The sequence below is a fragment of the Hirundo rustica genome, chromosome 18, assembly GCF_015227805.2.
Source record: "Hirundo rustica isolate bHirRus1 chromosome 18, bHirRus1.pri.v3, whole genome shotgun sequence".
NCBI classification, from domain to species: domain Eukaryota; kingdom Metazoa; phylum Chordata; class Aves; order Passeriformes; family Hirundinidae; genus Hirundo; species Hirundo rustica.
In genome coordinates this window covers 3,495,390-3,509,870 of record NC_053467.1, presented here as the reverse complement: position 1 = coordinate 3,509,870, position 14,481 = coordinate 3,495,390, and the positions used below count along the sequence as shown (strand labels likewise).

At 43.4% G+C, this 14,481-nt stretch overlaps 1 protein-coding gene across 11 annotated transcripts in view; it reads right to left on the bottom strand.

Annotated features, from left to right (window-relative positions):
- TNRC6C (trinucleotide repeat containing adaptor 6C) overlaps positions 1-14,481 on the bottom strand; it is a 98,096-nt gene that overhangs the window by 38,116 nt on the left and 45,499 nt on the right. Inside the window, exon 1 of one of the 11 annotated variants that reach the window (XM_058422898.1) lies at positions 4,259-4,386. The exons of the other annotated variants lie outside the window; for them this stretch is intronic. Coding sequence (XP_058278881.1) covers positions 4,259-4,283 — 25 coding nt within the window. The 5' untranslated portion in view covers positions 4,284-4,386. Of the gene's footprint in view, positions 1-4,258; positions 4,387-14,481 lie in introns of those variants that run through there. 11 annotated transcript variants of the gene reach the window in all.

The following is a 14,481-nucleotide window of genomic DNA, read 5'->3' as shown; positions in this document are numbered from 1 at the left end:
ACCAACCCAGATTGCTTTTTTCTTTCTTTCTTTTTAAATTGTAATTAATTGAAGCAAAAGAAAGAATTTTAGAGAAAGGAAGGGAAAACTTTCTTAGCTCATCACCTATCTTCTCATGATACCAGGGAAAGACCTAAATCACAGAAAGACGTAAATAATCAGAGAAGACAGAACTGCTTGGGTTTGAAAGGACCTTAAAAATCATCTCATTCCACCCCCTGCCATGGGCAGGGACACCTTCCACTATCCCAGGTTGCTCCAATCCCTGCCCAACCTGGCACTGGACACTGCCAGGGATGGGGCAGCCACAGCTTCTCTGTGCACCCTGTGCCTTACCACCCTCACAGCAAAGAATTTCTTCCATAATAATTGATGAGTGCTGACAAATGTGAAGGAATGAACAGAACCACTTGGATTTACCTGGATTCCTTCCTCTACATGCAATAGCTGAGGAAAGGAAGAAAGCATCCCGTTATTCCTGGATACAGCCACTGCCGCAGCACAGAGCTGAGGAAGCACGCTGAACATTTACCTGATGAGCTAGATTTGCTACACAGGTGTTACACAGAGACCAGAATCCCGGATAAGGCATGGAAAAGGAAGGCAGGCTGTGAAAGGACTTCAAAAAGGGTCAGCAAGGTCAGAGAAATGAGCCGAGGAACATTCTTAGCAAAGTAGGAATGAACAAAGGGAAAAAAGCAGCAGCAGTCCAGGCCAGAAGATAAGAAGTTGAGGCAACCAAGAAATCAGATAAGAGGAGTTATACGAGATTTTTTTCAACCCTGTGGGTGGTGCGACTCAGGGCTGCGTTTGAGCCTTGACAGAAGGATTTGAAAGTGGCTGGAAATCCATTGTTCCAATGAAAGGTCTCATCAAAGCCGGAAGCTCAGCTCCGTGTGCGGGTGCTGGGACAGCGGCGGTGCTGCCCGAGCGGAGCTGTGCAGGGCAGGCTGCGGAAGGAGGAGCAGGAGAGCGCCCAGGACGTCTCCATACTCAAAGGAACAGCACCACGGCTGATGAGATGAGATGAAAAGGAGCTGCTTGTTTAATCAGCTCCTTTCTCCTCTCCCCCAAGACGGTGGTTAAAGCAGGGCACAAATTCAAGAGCACTTAGGAGACAAAATAAAGGGAAGGGATGGGAAGATGAAAAAATAGCTTAGAATGATTGCTGAGAGCAGGGAGCAAAACAATTTGTTAAATAGGAGATCAGATCTTGAGGAGCAGTAGGAGAAACCAAGAAGAAAAGAAAATTATGATGGAGAAGAACTATAAAACCCAAGAGATGTCCATATTAAGAGTAGAAAATGCACAAGCGCCTGGGCTTGGCCAAGCTACTCCAGGCAGGATCCCGCCAGGAACACGCAGCTCCAACCCCTGGGCCTCCCAAGGCTTTGCAAACCCAGGTGCTCCTTTTCCTGTTCCACCGGCACAGTCGCTCTTCCCGAGGTTCAGATGATTTGCTCAACAATAACCACGGGCTAATCTCAAAGTGGTGACTTTGGTAGGGATTACAATAATTCCGTGTAGGGGATGTGAAATCGGCCATCCCCTCTGGAGCAGCGGGTCCCTGTGCTGTGCCTTCCTTCCCTGCTCTGGAGGCAGCGGGATCCAGCTGGCGCCTTCCACAAGTCACAGATTCCAAAATCAGAGAAAAAACTATGCCATAACCCCGGAGTGTCTAACACCCACTGGAACAATCGGTTCTAACACCAAAGGCTGCTGCCATAAAGCTCCTAAGAAAAAGAACAGATGAAGAGAATGGAAAAAAAAATTCACAACATGAACAGAAACCTGCAAAAACTGGGGCTCTGCTGTCAGACAAATGAAAAGTTTGAATACAGATCTTGAAGAGGGTAAGTTTATATTCTTGTCTCTAGAAGCAAATAACAAAAAGGCATTTTTCCATTTTCTTTTAAGTAAAAGGGGCTTGCTGCAATGAAATAAATAATGAGTAGCACAGTCTTACTTAATCTGTAAAGACCTTAAACATTTGGGAAAAATAATGAATGCAAAATATTTTATGTGATTAAATCTAGAGAACCTTTCTGTTTGTTTGGGGTGGGGTTTTTTTGAAAACACAGATTTCCTCCAACTTTCTAGGAAACTAATTCTTCACAGAAATTCACAATATTTTCTTTTCAAAGTTGTTTAGACTGAAATGGGAAACCCATTTTAAAAATCCCTAAGATTCGGTTTCTCTTTATTTTTGCTAAGATGTGAAATAAAAGCACTGAGTGCACCAGAAGCTCTTTTATCCCTCCTCTGTGAGCTGAGCAAAGACTGTAAACAAGGCAAAAGAAACAGGAACCACAGGTATTCCATGTTAGCAAATCCTAGTGCTGGGACACCACAAAGTGAAAACAATTTTTAAATTAACATTTTGTGTTTCAAAATCTTAATTATGCATCTTTTATAAAATATCGTTCCCCTGATCAACAACATTTCTTCAGCCATCAGGAAGCAAACATTAATTTGAGGATAATGGCTTAAATTTGTTTTTAACAAGCACAGAACTTCTGTCCAACTGCAGCCATACACATGACCTGAAAAATGCACAGCTCTGATCAGCACAACCAATAGCATGAGAGGGTTGTTTTGTTTTGGGTTGCTGGTTTTTTTAAATAATACCCTTAACAGGGTGGGAGGAGACTGCTGGTGTTATTACGTACTGTAGCCAACACACCTGACCAGCTTCAATTCAGTACTTATTAAAAACAGAAAACACTTTTGGCTGTGTTGGGTAATGAATAATTAGTTGCAAAATCAGTTTAGTATTTACATAGATTACAAATGCAAAATATGAGTAGAGTGAAATGGGAGAAGCTGTTGTATGCATTTCTTAGAAAAGCAAAATACTTTGCCCGTGCAAGCAACTGACCCTGAACTTCCCTATTCCTCCAAAAATCTCATTTACAGTCATATTTTATTTTTTATTATTCAGCTGAGTTAAAAGCAACTGTATCTTCATCGCTTCCACTGCAGTAATTAATTCAAATGCTGTGCAGTAAAACCCTGCCTCCCCAATTATAACACAACACTCAGCTGACTTTGGAACCAAAGAACAGACAGGGTACGAAATGGCAAAGCCTGGGATACTTTTAACAGAACATTATTAATAAATTGTGCTCACCCCATTTTAAATCAGATCTAACAGTGACTCCTCTCTTATTACTCGTTTTATTTTCCAGTCCACGTTCGTCACGTAACAACAACCAGACCCCCTGGCTCGCCCTGTGCTGTCCGAAGGACAGATGACAGACGGTGCTCCCTGCTCTGACTTGCAGAACACAGAAAAATCCCAAGGGCCACTGACAGTCCCACTGGGGATTTTTCTTGGCACATAAAGGTTAGCGATCCTGAGTCAGAATATGAGGAAAAAAAAGGGCAAATTACCTTCTCTCCCCCCCCCAATAATACAGTTTTCAATTTAACACGAGTAGATCTTTAAAATACTATATATGAGTTTTTTCAAAGCTAAATTAAATAGGAATTGCCAGGAACATTTTAAGTGCTAAAACAAATATAGCCTAATTTCATTTAAAAAAAAAAATGACAAACATCTATTCTGAAGCACAAAATATACTAAAGCAGAGAATATGGGCATTGTAGTGTTAACATTTCAGGTTACCTGCTGCATCCAGCTCTAGGCATAGAGACAGATTTGAAAACTGGTATCTATCTGAAGCCCCTACAAAGCTCACTCACAACAAGTCTCATGGATTGAGGAAGCTGAAATCTTGCACAGCACACATAACGTGGAAAAACAGAAAAGAGATGGAAGCAGTGAATAAAGCAGCTTTATTTATTTTAAAACTAAACCACAGCTAAGCCCACACGGGGGAAAGCCTGTTATCCCCTTTTCATTTTCTGCACTACGACATTCAAACATTGTTCCTTCCCTCTGGTGCTGAAAGCTTTCAAATGCATTAAGAAAACGAGCAAAAATAAAACAAGATTTTTCATTCTTAGTAGAGACTCCACTAAATGCTACCTCTCCGACACCAAAGCAGCAGTAGAAAACACCAAATCATTGCATTTTTCTGCTCAGTGCAACATATCTTTACAAGCAGCTTGCTGCGAAGACGCCATTTTATCAAACCTGAAACGCAGCCAAAAGCTCAGGACGCTGTGCTGCTGCTCTCTCGCTGAAATGTTATGTAATAAATTGATTTAACAGAAGCAGATGCTATTTTCTCAGGGTTAGGGTTACTTTCTCGCTTTTCTTGGCTCTAAAAAGGGCTGATGGGTAATAAAATACCTGAAGAAAGGAGCCGCCCAACCATCCTAGGAGACGCTACATTGTGTGCAGAGCTGTTTCTACTCCTGCCTCTACGTTCTCCAGGGCTCCCGGCTTCAATATGTCGGCTGTGTACAGTGTAAGCCTCATCCTGTAGAGCTGCCAAGAAAATCTCTCTGTGCGAGCGCGCGCCCAGACAACCTGCGAGCCCGGCCGGGCCTCGGCTGCGCTGGCTATGGAAATGCCCTTTCCACGCACAGCCCTCCTCCCCCTTCCCCGAGCTGCGCTCCCCGGCTCTAGGTGAAGGTATCAACAGAGCAGGATTTTTAAGCTTTGATTATCTAATTGCAGCTGACACTAAACCGATCTTCCTTCCTCTTTAAATTCTTTCAACTGTCACAAAACATTTTCACTTCAGGACCCAGCTACAATTAGCGCCCGTAGCTGCTTTTCTGCCGCTTTTGAAAGTCAGCCAAGAGAAGACGCGGGCGCTGCTGAACGCCTGCCCCGGCTCCTGCCTCCTGTCTGGAGCCCTCCTCCTTCCTCCTGCCCCAGCTCCTGCCTGGCATTCTCCTCTTTCCTCTTGCCCCAGCTCGTCCCCACTGCTCTCTTCCTTCCTCCTGCTTCAGCTCCTGCCTCCTGCCCGGTGCTTTCCTCCCTCTCCCAGCCCCATCCCCTGCCCGGTGTCCTCCTCCCTCTCCCAGCCCCATCCCCTGCCCGGTGTCCTCCTCCCTCTCCCAGCCCCATCTCCTGCCCATCGCCCTCCTCCCTGCTCCAGTGCCAGCTCCTGCCTCATGGTTCTCCCTGCCCCTGCTCCTTCCCATGCCAAGCGTGCTCTCCCCTGCCCCAGCACCCACCCGCCGCCCTCCTCCCTGCCCCAGCGGCAGCTCCCAAGTCCCAGATGTACCCTGGACTGCTGCCAGGCCCTTAATGACTTCCCTGCCTCTATCTAAACCAGCCCTAAGTGGCAAACGCGAGCGCATTAATCAGCAGCGCAGTTGTTTATAGAGGCAGGGAAGAGCTGCCCGAACAATGCGGCAGCAGCGGGCGCTGGCTGCGCCTGCACAGCGGGACCGACCATCTTGGAGCACCCAGGGCCCGGAGCCTCGGCTTTCTCCAAGGCACAAGAACACTCAGAGTGAGCTGAACAGGGTCAGCTTTTACATTTTTAGGGCCTAAAGATCGTCATAAATTCCGAGATGGCACGTAGAAGGCATTTATCAGTGCCCTCCCGCAAATCTCGAAGGGTAATTCGCACAAACTTCCAGCACGTCTAATACACTCCTTTATGATTATTTCCCCTCCTACCTGCCCCAAATACATATTAATGACGTGGTAAATGGGGCACGTTTCAACTTTGCTGGTTTAGTTCCTGCCAGGGGCTGGTCGGAGCGGCGCTGCCCCTCTGTGCTGGATCTCACACCGACGGCTCTTTAAAGCTTTGGCCACACTCTCAGGGTCGCTGCCACTCCACCACTGAGGCACAATTGCTGCTGCTATTCTTGGCTCAAGAACTGCTTCACTGAAGGCCTCCTGAAAATAGCTGGTTTCCTCCTGAAGACATTTATTCTCTGTTTCTCTGCAACAGTCTCTGAATACTGGTTGGGTTCAACCTCATTTCAGAAACAACAGATAAATGGAAATCAAACCTGTTTGGTTTTGTTTCCATTCAGAAAATCATTTCAAATGCACCCAGGAACTAGGCTTTAGAGACAATTTTGCAGGAACGGTTTCAAGTGGAACTATTGTTGTGGTACATTATATTCCTTTAAAACTAACTATGCATGACTGAAATTTCCATTAGTTAAAATGATTCATCAGAACTGGGCTCCTTGTATTTTTCCTGTAAATAACACAAACTTCCTATAATCAACTTCAACTCATGAAGACAAGTGCACCTATTGAAGGGGACTGTTTTTACCAGTCAGGGTACACAGAAAGGTAAAGAAGAACCCTAAGAAACGAGTCAGAGCCCACTAAAAAGCTTGGGAGCAAAACTGAGTGCAGCTTCCAACCAACTGCGCTGGCAGAGCTCATCCGTTCCCTTCCTATCTTGGACCAACTTTGATGGAGAATGTGTCTCATAAATTTGAAATCTGTAATTAATAGTATCTGAAGACTAAAAACAGAGATTTGAGAGGTGATGCAGCCCACACACCTGGTAGAAGGAACTATTCCTGACACACACGAGGTGAAATTATCCCAACCCAGCAAGGAAGGCCTCCAGCAATGGAGCCTGCACATTCCCAAGTGCTCTATCTCACTTCTCAAGACAGCTTTCATACAAACACGATTTTCCTAATGTTCACCCTCAATCTTCCTTGTTGAAATTTAAGACCATAATTTCTTATCTGATCCATCACAGGCACACTGAAGGTATCATTTCCTTCCCTGCAGCAGCCATTCAGGCATCTCAGCATTTATAATTCCAATCTTCCTTTCACTCAGGTGCGCCGATTCCTTCAGATTCTTGGCAAGGCTTTTCTCCAAGATCTCTATCCATTCCTGCTGCATTTCTCTGCTTCTTCCACATGGTTCCCTCTGAAGCACAGGACCTCCAGCTGCAATGTTCAGAGGCCTTTTCCCATGTGTCCCACGGGAAGCAGTGCTGCCTCTACCCCTCAGTGACTGCTCTCTTTTTAACACATTAATCACGTTCACCCTGTGACCAGATCCCTTTTTGTAGCGAGACCCACACACCTGTATCCAGGTACAGAGCTGCTTGGCCAAAATAAAGAAACTTTCCTGTATCTTTATTTCTTATCCAGTTACACAGTTGTGTCACCACTATTCCATACTGGAATTTTGCCTTTCTGTTGCCTAGCACTCTTCTCCAGTTGGTCTCGATCAAAAATTTATTGAAGGCTGTTGTTTAACTATTGCCTTTGGCATAACCTGCTCTCCACAAACCTCAGTGACTTTGCATTTCCCTCCTGAAAGGTAAAACATGCACAGAAATTGCTGCTTTGGGGTTTTTTCCCCCTAGGATCATTCTAACAGTTACTCTGACTGATTTACACTTCATCAGTTCTAACTTTCTCACCTCTTAACGTTGGTTGGTTTTTTCTCTTTTGTAGTTTTCATACTCTTAAAGTGACCATATTGCTCCAAGCCATCTTCTGTTAAGTCAACTATGAATGTCTTAATTTCCAGACAACTGGAAACTCTATTTCCTGAAGTGCTCTAACTCACTGTACCTTTAGTTCTCTGTTTACAGATGAAGGGGAAAGGTATTTAAGGTGTTTCTGATGCCATCCATCAGTGGCTCCCTCTGTCCCTTGCTTTTACTAACTCACTTATGAAAGCATTAGCTTTTTGTTCTTTGGGGCTTTTTTTCCCTCCAAACTGCTACAAATGTCTTTATTTCTTTCTATTAGCATTATATATGATTCCTGAGCTGTACAAATTCAGCTTCCCTGTAATTTTCACATGACCTTAAGCGTGCATCTGGGACTTTCTCCTCTTCCCAAGGACTAAGCTCCTACCTATTCCCTGGTCACTTTGACTTTAGTTGCTTTCTACCTTTTACTTCTTCACCATCAGGACAGGTCCTGCTACTTGGTCTCTTCACACACTTTGCCAGAAAACTGCCACCTGCACATTTGACCACCTTGCCAGGCTGTTTCCTGACCTTTCTTTTCTCACAGACACCTGGGCAGCTCCTGTCCCTGGCTGTCCCTGCAGCACAGCCATGCAGAGTGAAGCTGGAGAATAGATGCAGCTCTGCAGCTCCTGAAGCAAAAGCAGCCACCTTTGAGCCATCAGGTTTTTGCACAGCCCCACTCTTTGAAAGTAAGGACAGCAAAACTACAAAAGAACCTCAGGTTATTTCTCCTTCCACCGATTTCTATTTTTCTTTCTCCCTGTGCAAAATTCTAATCACTGTCAAACAGATTTGAAGCAGCAGATTTATTTTTTCATGCTCTGCTGCCCGATGTCAGATAACATTCACAATACAGAAAAATTCATTCCAAAGATTAGTTTACTGATGGGTTTTTACCATATTTTTTCATTCCTAATGCCCATATTTGGGCTACACAGAGACTGCCATTGCCTTGTATTCAAAGCATTGTTAGGAGTGTTTGAAAATTTTGATGGGAGACAAAACTTTAAACTAGCTGGGACTCGCTTCTCACAACTTTCCTGCCACTGCAGTCCAGAAAATGTTCATCATCCAGGAGCCAGAACCATGGGTTAGATCCCTTCTCTGTGTTATCTGCTACACTTACGGCCTTGTGTGATGTTTTAACTCCCTTTTGTCTAAAGCACCTGTGACCTTTGGGAACACTGCCTGATTTCCAGGGCCACAGATCGCACGTCAAGTGCTACCAAATGCTAAACAAAGCCCTGTGAAACAACAGAAGACAGAAACACAACAACCTCTCACACCTGAACATCCCCTTACAGCACTAATTGAGTGAGACTAGTAGCAAAAAATGTAACCAAGCCAAATTCTGGTGATTTTTCCCGTGTTTTTACCCCAGTAGTTGGAAAACTTTACTACAGCCACCTTAGAGAAATGTGTGTACAGCGATGAGCTGTACAGTGGATTGCTCTGCACATCGTGGCCAAGAGAGGTGTGTAAGGATTGAAGCTGTCAGGAGTTTCCTGGCAGGGTGGAATTGTGTGTTTGTCACATACAGTCACCTTCCACTGAAGCAGAATGAAGAGCCAAGCCCTGTATTTCCATGCTGCTTTCTTCATTTGAGATCAACAGCCATGATATCATAAAGCACATAATCCAGGTATTATGGAGAACATTTTTTTAAAGTGTATTTTCTATATAAAGTGCGAAATTATATACATAGGAAGTGTGCAAACACAATAAATAAATATTACGTAAATTCCACTTTAAAGCTTCTTCTGTTTTTACTCTTACATATTAAAAACTCTGCTCTGGGTGATCAAGAATAAATCCATTTTAAAAGTTTCTGGTTTTAATTGTGCAACTTTCCAACTAAAAGCAAAAAACACAATAATGTCTTGCCAGCAAAGATATGCTGCTAATGGAATTGCAGAATATGGGCCCAAAGAGGTGAAGTTCAGCAAATCATTTCCATAAAAGCTCTTTTCACATGTGCTTTGTTTGTCAAAGCTCAGCCTGTTTGCAATGCCTCCAGGAGATCAAGCTAAATCTTATTTCAGACTTTGTTAATGAAACTTTATTAATATATTTCAGAACTGCTTTGGCACGTGCATGCTTTACCTACAGCCATCAGAAATCACAAGGAGCTGAACTGCTCAAGCTGAACTCTTCAAGCATGACTTAAGAAAGGTATCTATTACTTTGCTGGATCTGATGAAACAACTGTATGTCAAAGCTCATCAGCGTTTTCCAACTCTATTCACTGGCTTTAGAAGGCATGATAATCTCCCCCTAAAACTTTCTCCAAATTTGACTTTACAACCATATAAAATTGCCCAGTCTGAGGGAATTCTGAAGTAACTGCAGTTAAAGGATTGGATGTTTGGAGTGAGTGTTGTCAGACATGATTTTAAGAGTAACCAGCGTATTTTAATTTTGCTTCCTAAAGAATTATCAAAACCAAAGTTATTACCAAGAGATTATAAGAAGTTACCCTGTCACAAAAGAGCACTCAGCCACTGCCAGCTGCCTGCTTCAAGGTGCACACCACACCATGCCATGAGCATGAATCTCTCAACTGCAGCTAAAGAAATCTTCAAATGCAAAATAAACCCTCCAGCTCCAGAGAAAAGAATGAAGTTCAGCACAAAATCTGGCATCAGCCCACACGCGAAAAACAAATCTCTGTTTGTAACTGCTGTCAAATTCTCACTTCACAACAAACAACAGATAGAACAAATTAAGAGTGTAACTCGAGTTCCCACAATGCTGCTGTGTTTACTCATTCTGATTACTGCAGGAGTTACTTGAGCTCATTTCTTTCTGGACTTTGGAAACAAATAATATGGATCTGTTCTGCAAAATACTCTACTTGCCAGTAAAAAGATGGGCCCAAGTTCCACCCTGACTCCTGCAGAATGTGGTAGGTTGTTTTTGAGTTGACAGATGGTGGTTTCACATTGCTGAATTTCAGGAAAGTCAAAGGCATCTTGGAGAAGAACTGATTACTTCTTTTGATCTCTGTTTTAATAATCATCAAACACATTGGTTGCCTGGAGACTCCCATATAAAATTCAGCATTTGTAAAGAAACTAAGAAATCTCTATTACTTGTTATTTTTAATCTCCCATGGTAGCTTCCAGAAATTATCCTAATCCTTTTCAATCACGTGGCAAAGGCTCGTTCCAATAATTCAATTAATGGGAGAGTGCCTCACACCTTAATGAGTGAGGGAAGTTAACTAGTCACCTGTTTAGTGGAGTTAAATGACAAAGTAGGGAGGGAAAAGATAAAGAGTCCCATCTTTAAGTAAAAATAACAAACTAGACTAGATATAGAATACTGCTCATAAATTAGAGATGCAGCTTTCCTCCAGTGTAATCCTGGAAAGGATTAAAGAGGGGGCAGGTCAAGAACAAGCCCTAGCTCAAGACAGACGTTCCAGACAAATAACTATTCTACCCTAAAACACTTCAGAAAACAGTTCCATAATAGTTAACAATGAATAAAAGACTGCTTTTCAAGGGGTAAGATTTCTAAAATATTTATGCAATTTGTAATGTTTTAATTTTGTAACAGTTTGTCTGGTTAATGTTTTAGAGATTACCTGAAGAGAGAAACAAAAAACCCCTACCCTCATCCACTTCACTGATTATTTCTAGGTGATAAACCTGACAAAGAATGTATTAGTGGCCATTAATTCCCACTTGCCTTACATTGGCAGAACATCCTTTTTAATTCATGACATTGCAGTTAAGTTCTGATAAGTGTTTCGGATAGGCCAAGGCAGTAGATAACAGGGGCTGCTGATAAGAGAATAAAGAGATAAAATAGTGTGATTTTTAGAGTGGAGAGACTGGCAATGACTCTCTAACAGCGTTCCTTGTACCCAGTAGTTATAAATAAGGCCTGAAAGGAGCACGGATGCATAATTACAAGTTAAATCTGAAGGGATATTCACTATAAAAAGAAATGCTACAGACATGAACTCACATCAAGCACCTACTGGATACAAAATGCTCATGCAGGGCAATCCTGACTCTGATTACACCCAGATGATCCACAAAAAGGTGTTGCTGTGCTTCATGATGAGCCTAAAGAAGCCAGGTCTGATGGACTCTGGGCAGGGCAGGACAGGGAGGGAGCCCTGAGCACAGCTGCATCACTGCCCTTACACCCTGAGGATGTCCAATAATGCCTCTCCCACAGTTCAGGCAGACAAAATTCCTCTTTGCACGTGCCTCAGGTACCTACAACACTGACTCTTCTGGACAAGTTGGATTTTTTTTGTTACTTCACATCATTTCCCTGGAGAACTTTTTCCTGTAAAGACTCTTTAGTAAAAGAAATACCCAGGGAACCAGAGATGGACATTTAAAGGAAAACAGTTCCTACTGATGCTAAGAGCAGGATGGCAAAAAGCTTCCTTTCAATAAAGTATTTCTTAGTGAGAATCCTCCTGTTCAAAACTCTTAATATTCACAAAAACATACTAGTTAAGCTTCCTTTCAATAAAGTATTTCTTAGTGAGAATCCTCCTGTTCAAAACTCTTAATATTCACAAAAACATACCAGTTTGAGCAAGATTTCTGGGAAAATTCTTATGTTTACAGGATATAGAATTCCCTGTTTTTTTCTAAATCTAACAGTCACTCAAACCCCAACAGCTGAGAGGAAAAGGCTCTGGCCTTCCCTGGGTACTCTTCCTACTTCTTTGCTCTTTATGCTCGACAAGATGAAAACAAAAGCCTGTGTGAGAGCCTGAGCAAGACTGTGAATATTGCAATTCATGGCTACAAAGGTCTCTCAGGAGAGAGATACTCCTCCCCTGGCCTCCCAGGGCAGCCAGGCACAGAGCTGCTGTTGTTATAAACCAAGCTGGACATTTATTTTTTTCCTCCTGTGCCTGCAGTCAGTAAATGAGCTGATGCTCCACCTGCTGGAAAGAACTCCGTGAGCTCCAGAATTCAGCTCAGAAAAGACTCAGAAAAGGCCATCACTGAGATCTCAACACACCTCCTCGTGTCAGCAGACAAAAGGTAGCCAAGATTTGGTTTGTTTAATATCCTGTTCCAAGGGGTCTGACCAGTGTGCAGACCTTGTGGTGCCTTTGAAAACTTCTGGTTTGACTTTACAGAGTAAAGAGCAACAGGACAATTGTGGCTCTGTGGACAAACTGCTACTGAGTAATTAAAATTGCAGGTTTAGATTTGAAGTGAGGAAGAAATTATTTACTCAGAGGGGAGTGAGGCCAGAGGATGCACGGAGATGCTCCAAGGGCTGGAGCCCCACTGCTCTGGAGCCAGGCTGGGAGAGCTGAGAATGCCCAGCCTGGAGAGGAGAAGGCTCCAGGGAAAGCTCAGAGCCCCTTCCAGGGCCTGAAGGGGCTCCAGGAGAGCTGGAGAGGGACTGGGGACATGGGATGGAGGGACAGGACACAGGGAGTGGCTGTAAGCTGAAGAAGGGTAGCTTTAGATGAAATATTAGGAAGAAATTCTCCCCTTTAAAGGTGGTGAGACACTGGTGCCAGGGTGGATGGGGCTTGGAGCAACCTGGTCTGGTGGAAGGTGTCCCAGTCCATGGCAGGGATGGAATGAGATGAGCTTCAAGGTTACTTCAGCCCAAACCACTCCATGATTATGACGCTAAGTAACACTTTTGCTACGAGTTTGATCTGGGTAAACTTGTTTGGGGCAATAATATAAAGTGAAGCTGAAAAGCTGCTGCACTGTTTCTTCTCCTCTCATTTCTACTAAGTTTTACAGTACTCTGATTTTTTCCAATGCTAACATAAAAGAAACAAAAAAATAAAAACCCCTGAACTAATTCAACAGTGTAAAACATCTGCTGAGGGTCGCCAGACTGGCTGATACACTACACATACTGCAAGTTAAAATAGGAATTGGGAAAAAAAATAAAGCCTCAAGGTAGAAATGCATCTGGCAAGATCAAAGTCAGACAGCTCGTACTACACTCTTACAAGCAAAGTTCTTTTATGAGTTATGTTATGATTTACAGTGGCCTTTGTTTCATTAAACTCAAACACAGATGCCTCAGATACATCTACAACGATGCCTGCAAGAAACCTCCTGACCCTCAGGCAGCCTGAGCCACTTGAGCTGGCTGCTCTGTGTGTCCCACAGAAATACTGATGAGAGGGGCAGCTCCAATCTCTGCTCCCCAGGACCGGAGGGAACGGCTGGAGCGGGGCCAGGGGAGGTTTGGGTGGGCTATCAGGGAAAGGTTCATCCCCAGAGGGTGCTGGCACTGCCCAGGCTCCCCAGGGAATGGGGGCACAGCCCCAGAGCTCCAGGAGAACTTGGACACCATTCCAAGGATGTGCAGGGTGGGATTGTTGGGGGTCTGGACAGGGACAGGAGCTGCACTGGGTGATCCCAGCGAGTCCTTCCAGCTCAGGATATGCTATGATTTCTACAGTGCCAGAGTTCTGAAAATAAAATATAAATGTATCTCCAACACAGAACACTAGTCTGACAGTTAACAACGTTTCTCAATCCAGGAGAAGCCAAGAATGTCAGAACCACCTCTGATGAATTGGGATTTGCAAGAATGCTGCTAGAAAAATTACAGAATAGCTGGGAAATGATTACTTTTCATCTCACTAAAGCCAAATACTTGAGAATACAGAAGCAGAACCTTTTCTCTCCCTAAAAAAGAACCATTTTAATAAATAATCAATTGTTTCATTTTGTATGTTCAGTTTTCTGGGGTATGTTCAGGGTTTCTGGGGAGTAGCTGAATGATATTTTCAAATGTATTTCGATAACCATAGAAGCTGTAATTTCAGAGAGAGATTATTCTCTTATCTAAGTAAAACTTCTAAGGACAACACCAAAGAATTTTCTCTGTTGTAGTTCTGCTCAGCAGCAAAAATAGTGAAAGATTCACTAATGCCCAAAGGGAAAAACCGCAGACAGTTCAGATCCAAATGTTGTGATGTTTGACAGTGCTAATGAGTGATAATGAGCAACACTTGAGATCACACAGAAATTACTAATATTCAGGATATCAAATCCCTCCTTTATTTAGTCCAGATCACTTTTTTAAGCCATGGATAACTGTATGCCAGAACAGTCCCTGCTTTGCCTGACATCCACACAAAGCAGAGCTGGAAAAGGGGATGTGCACCACTGAGCTC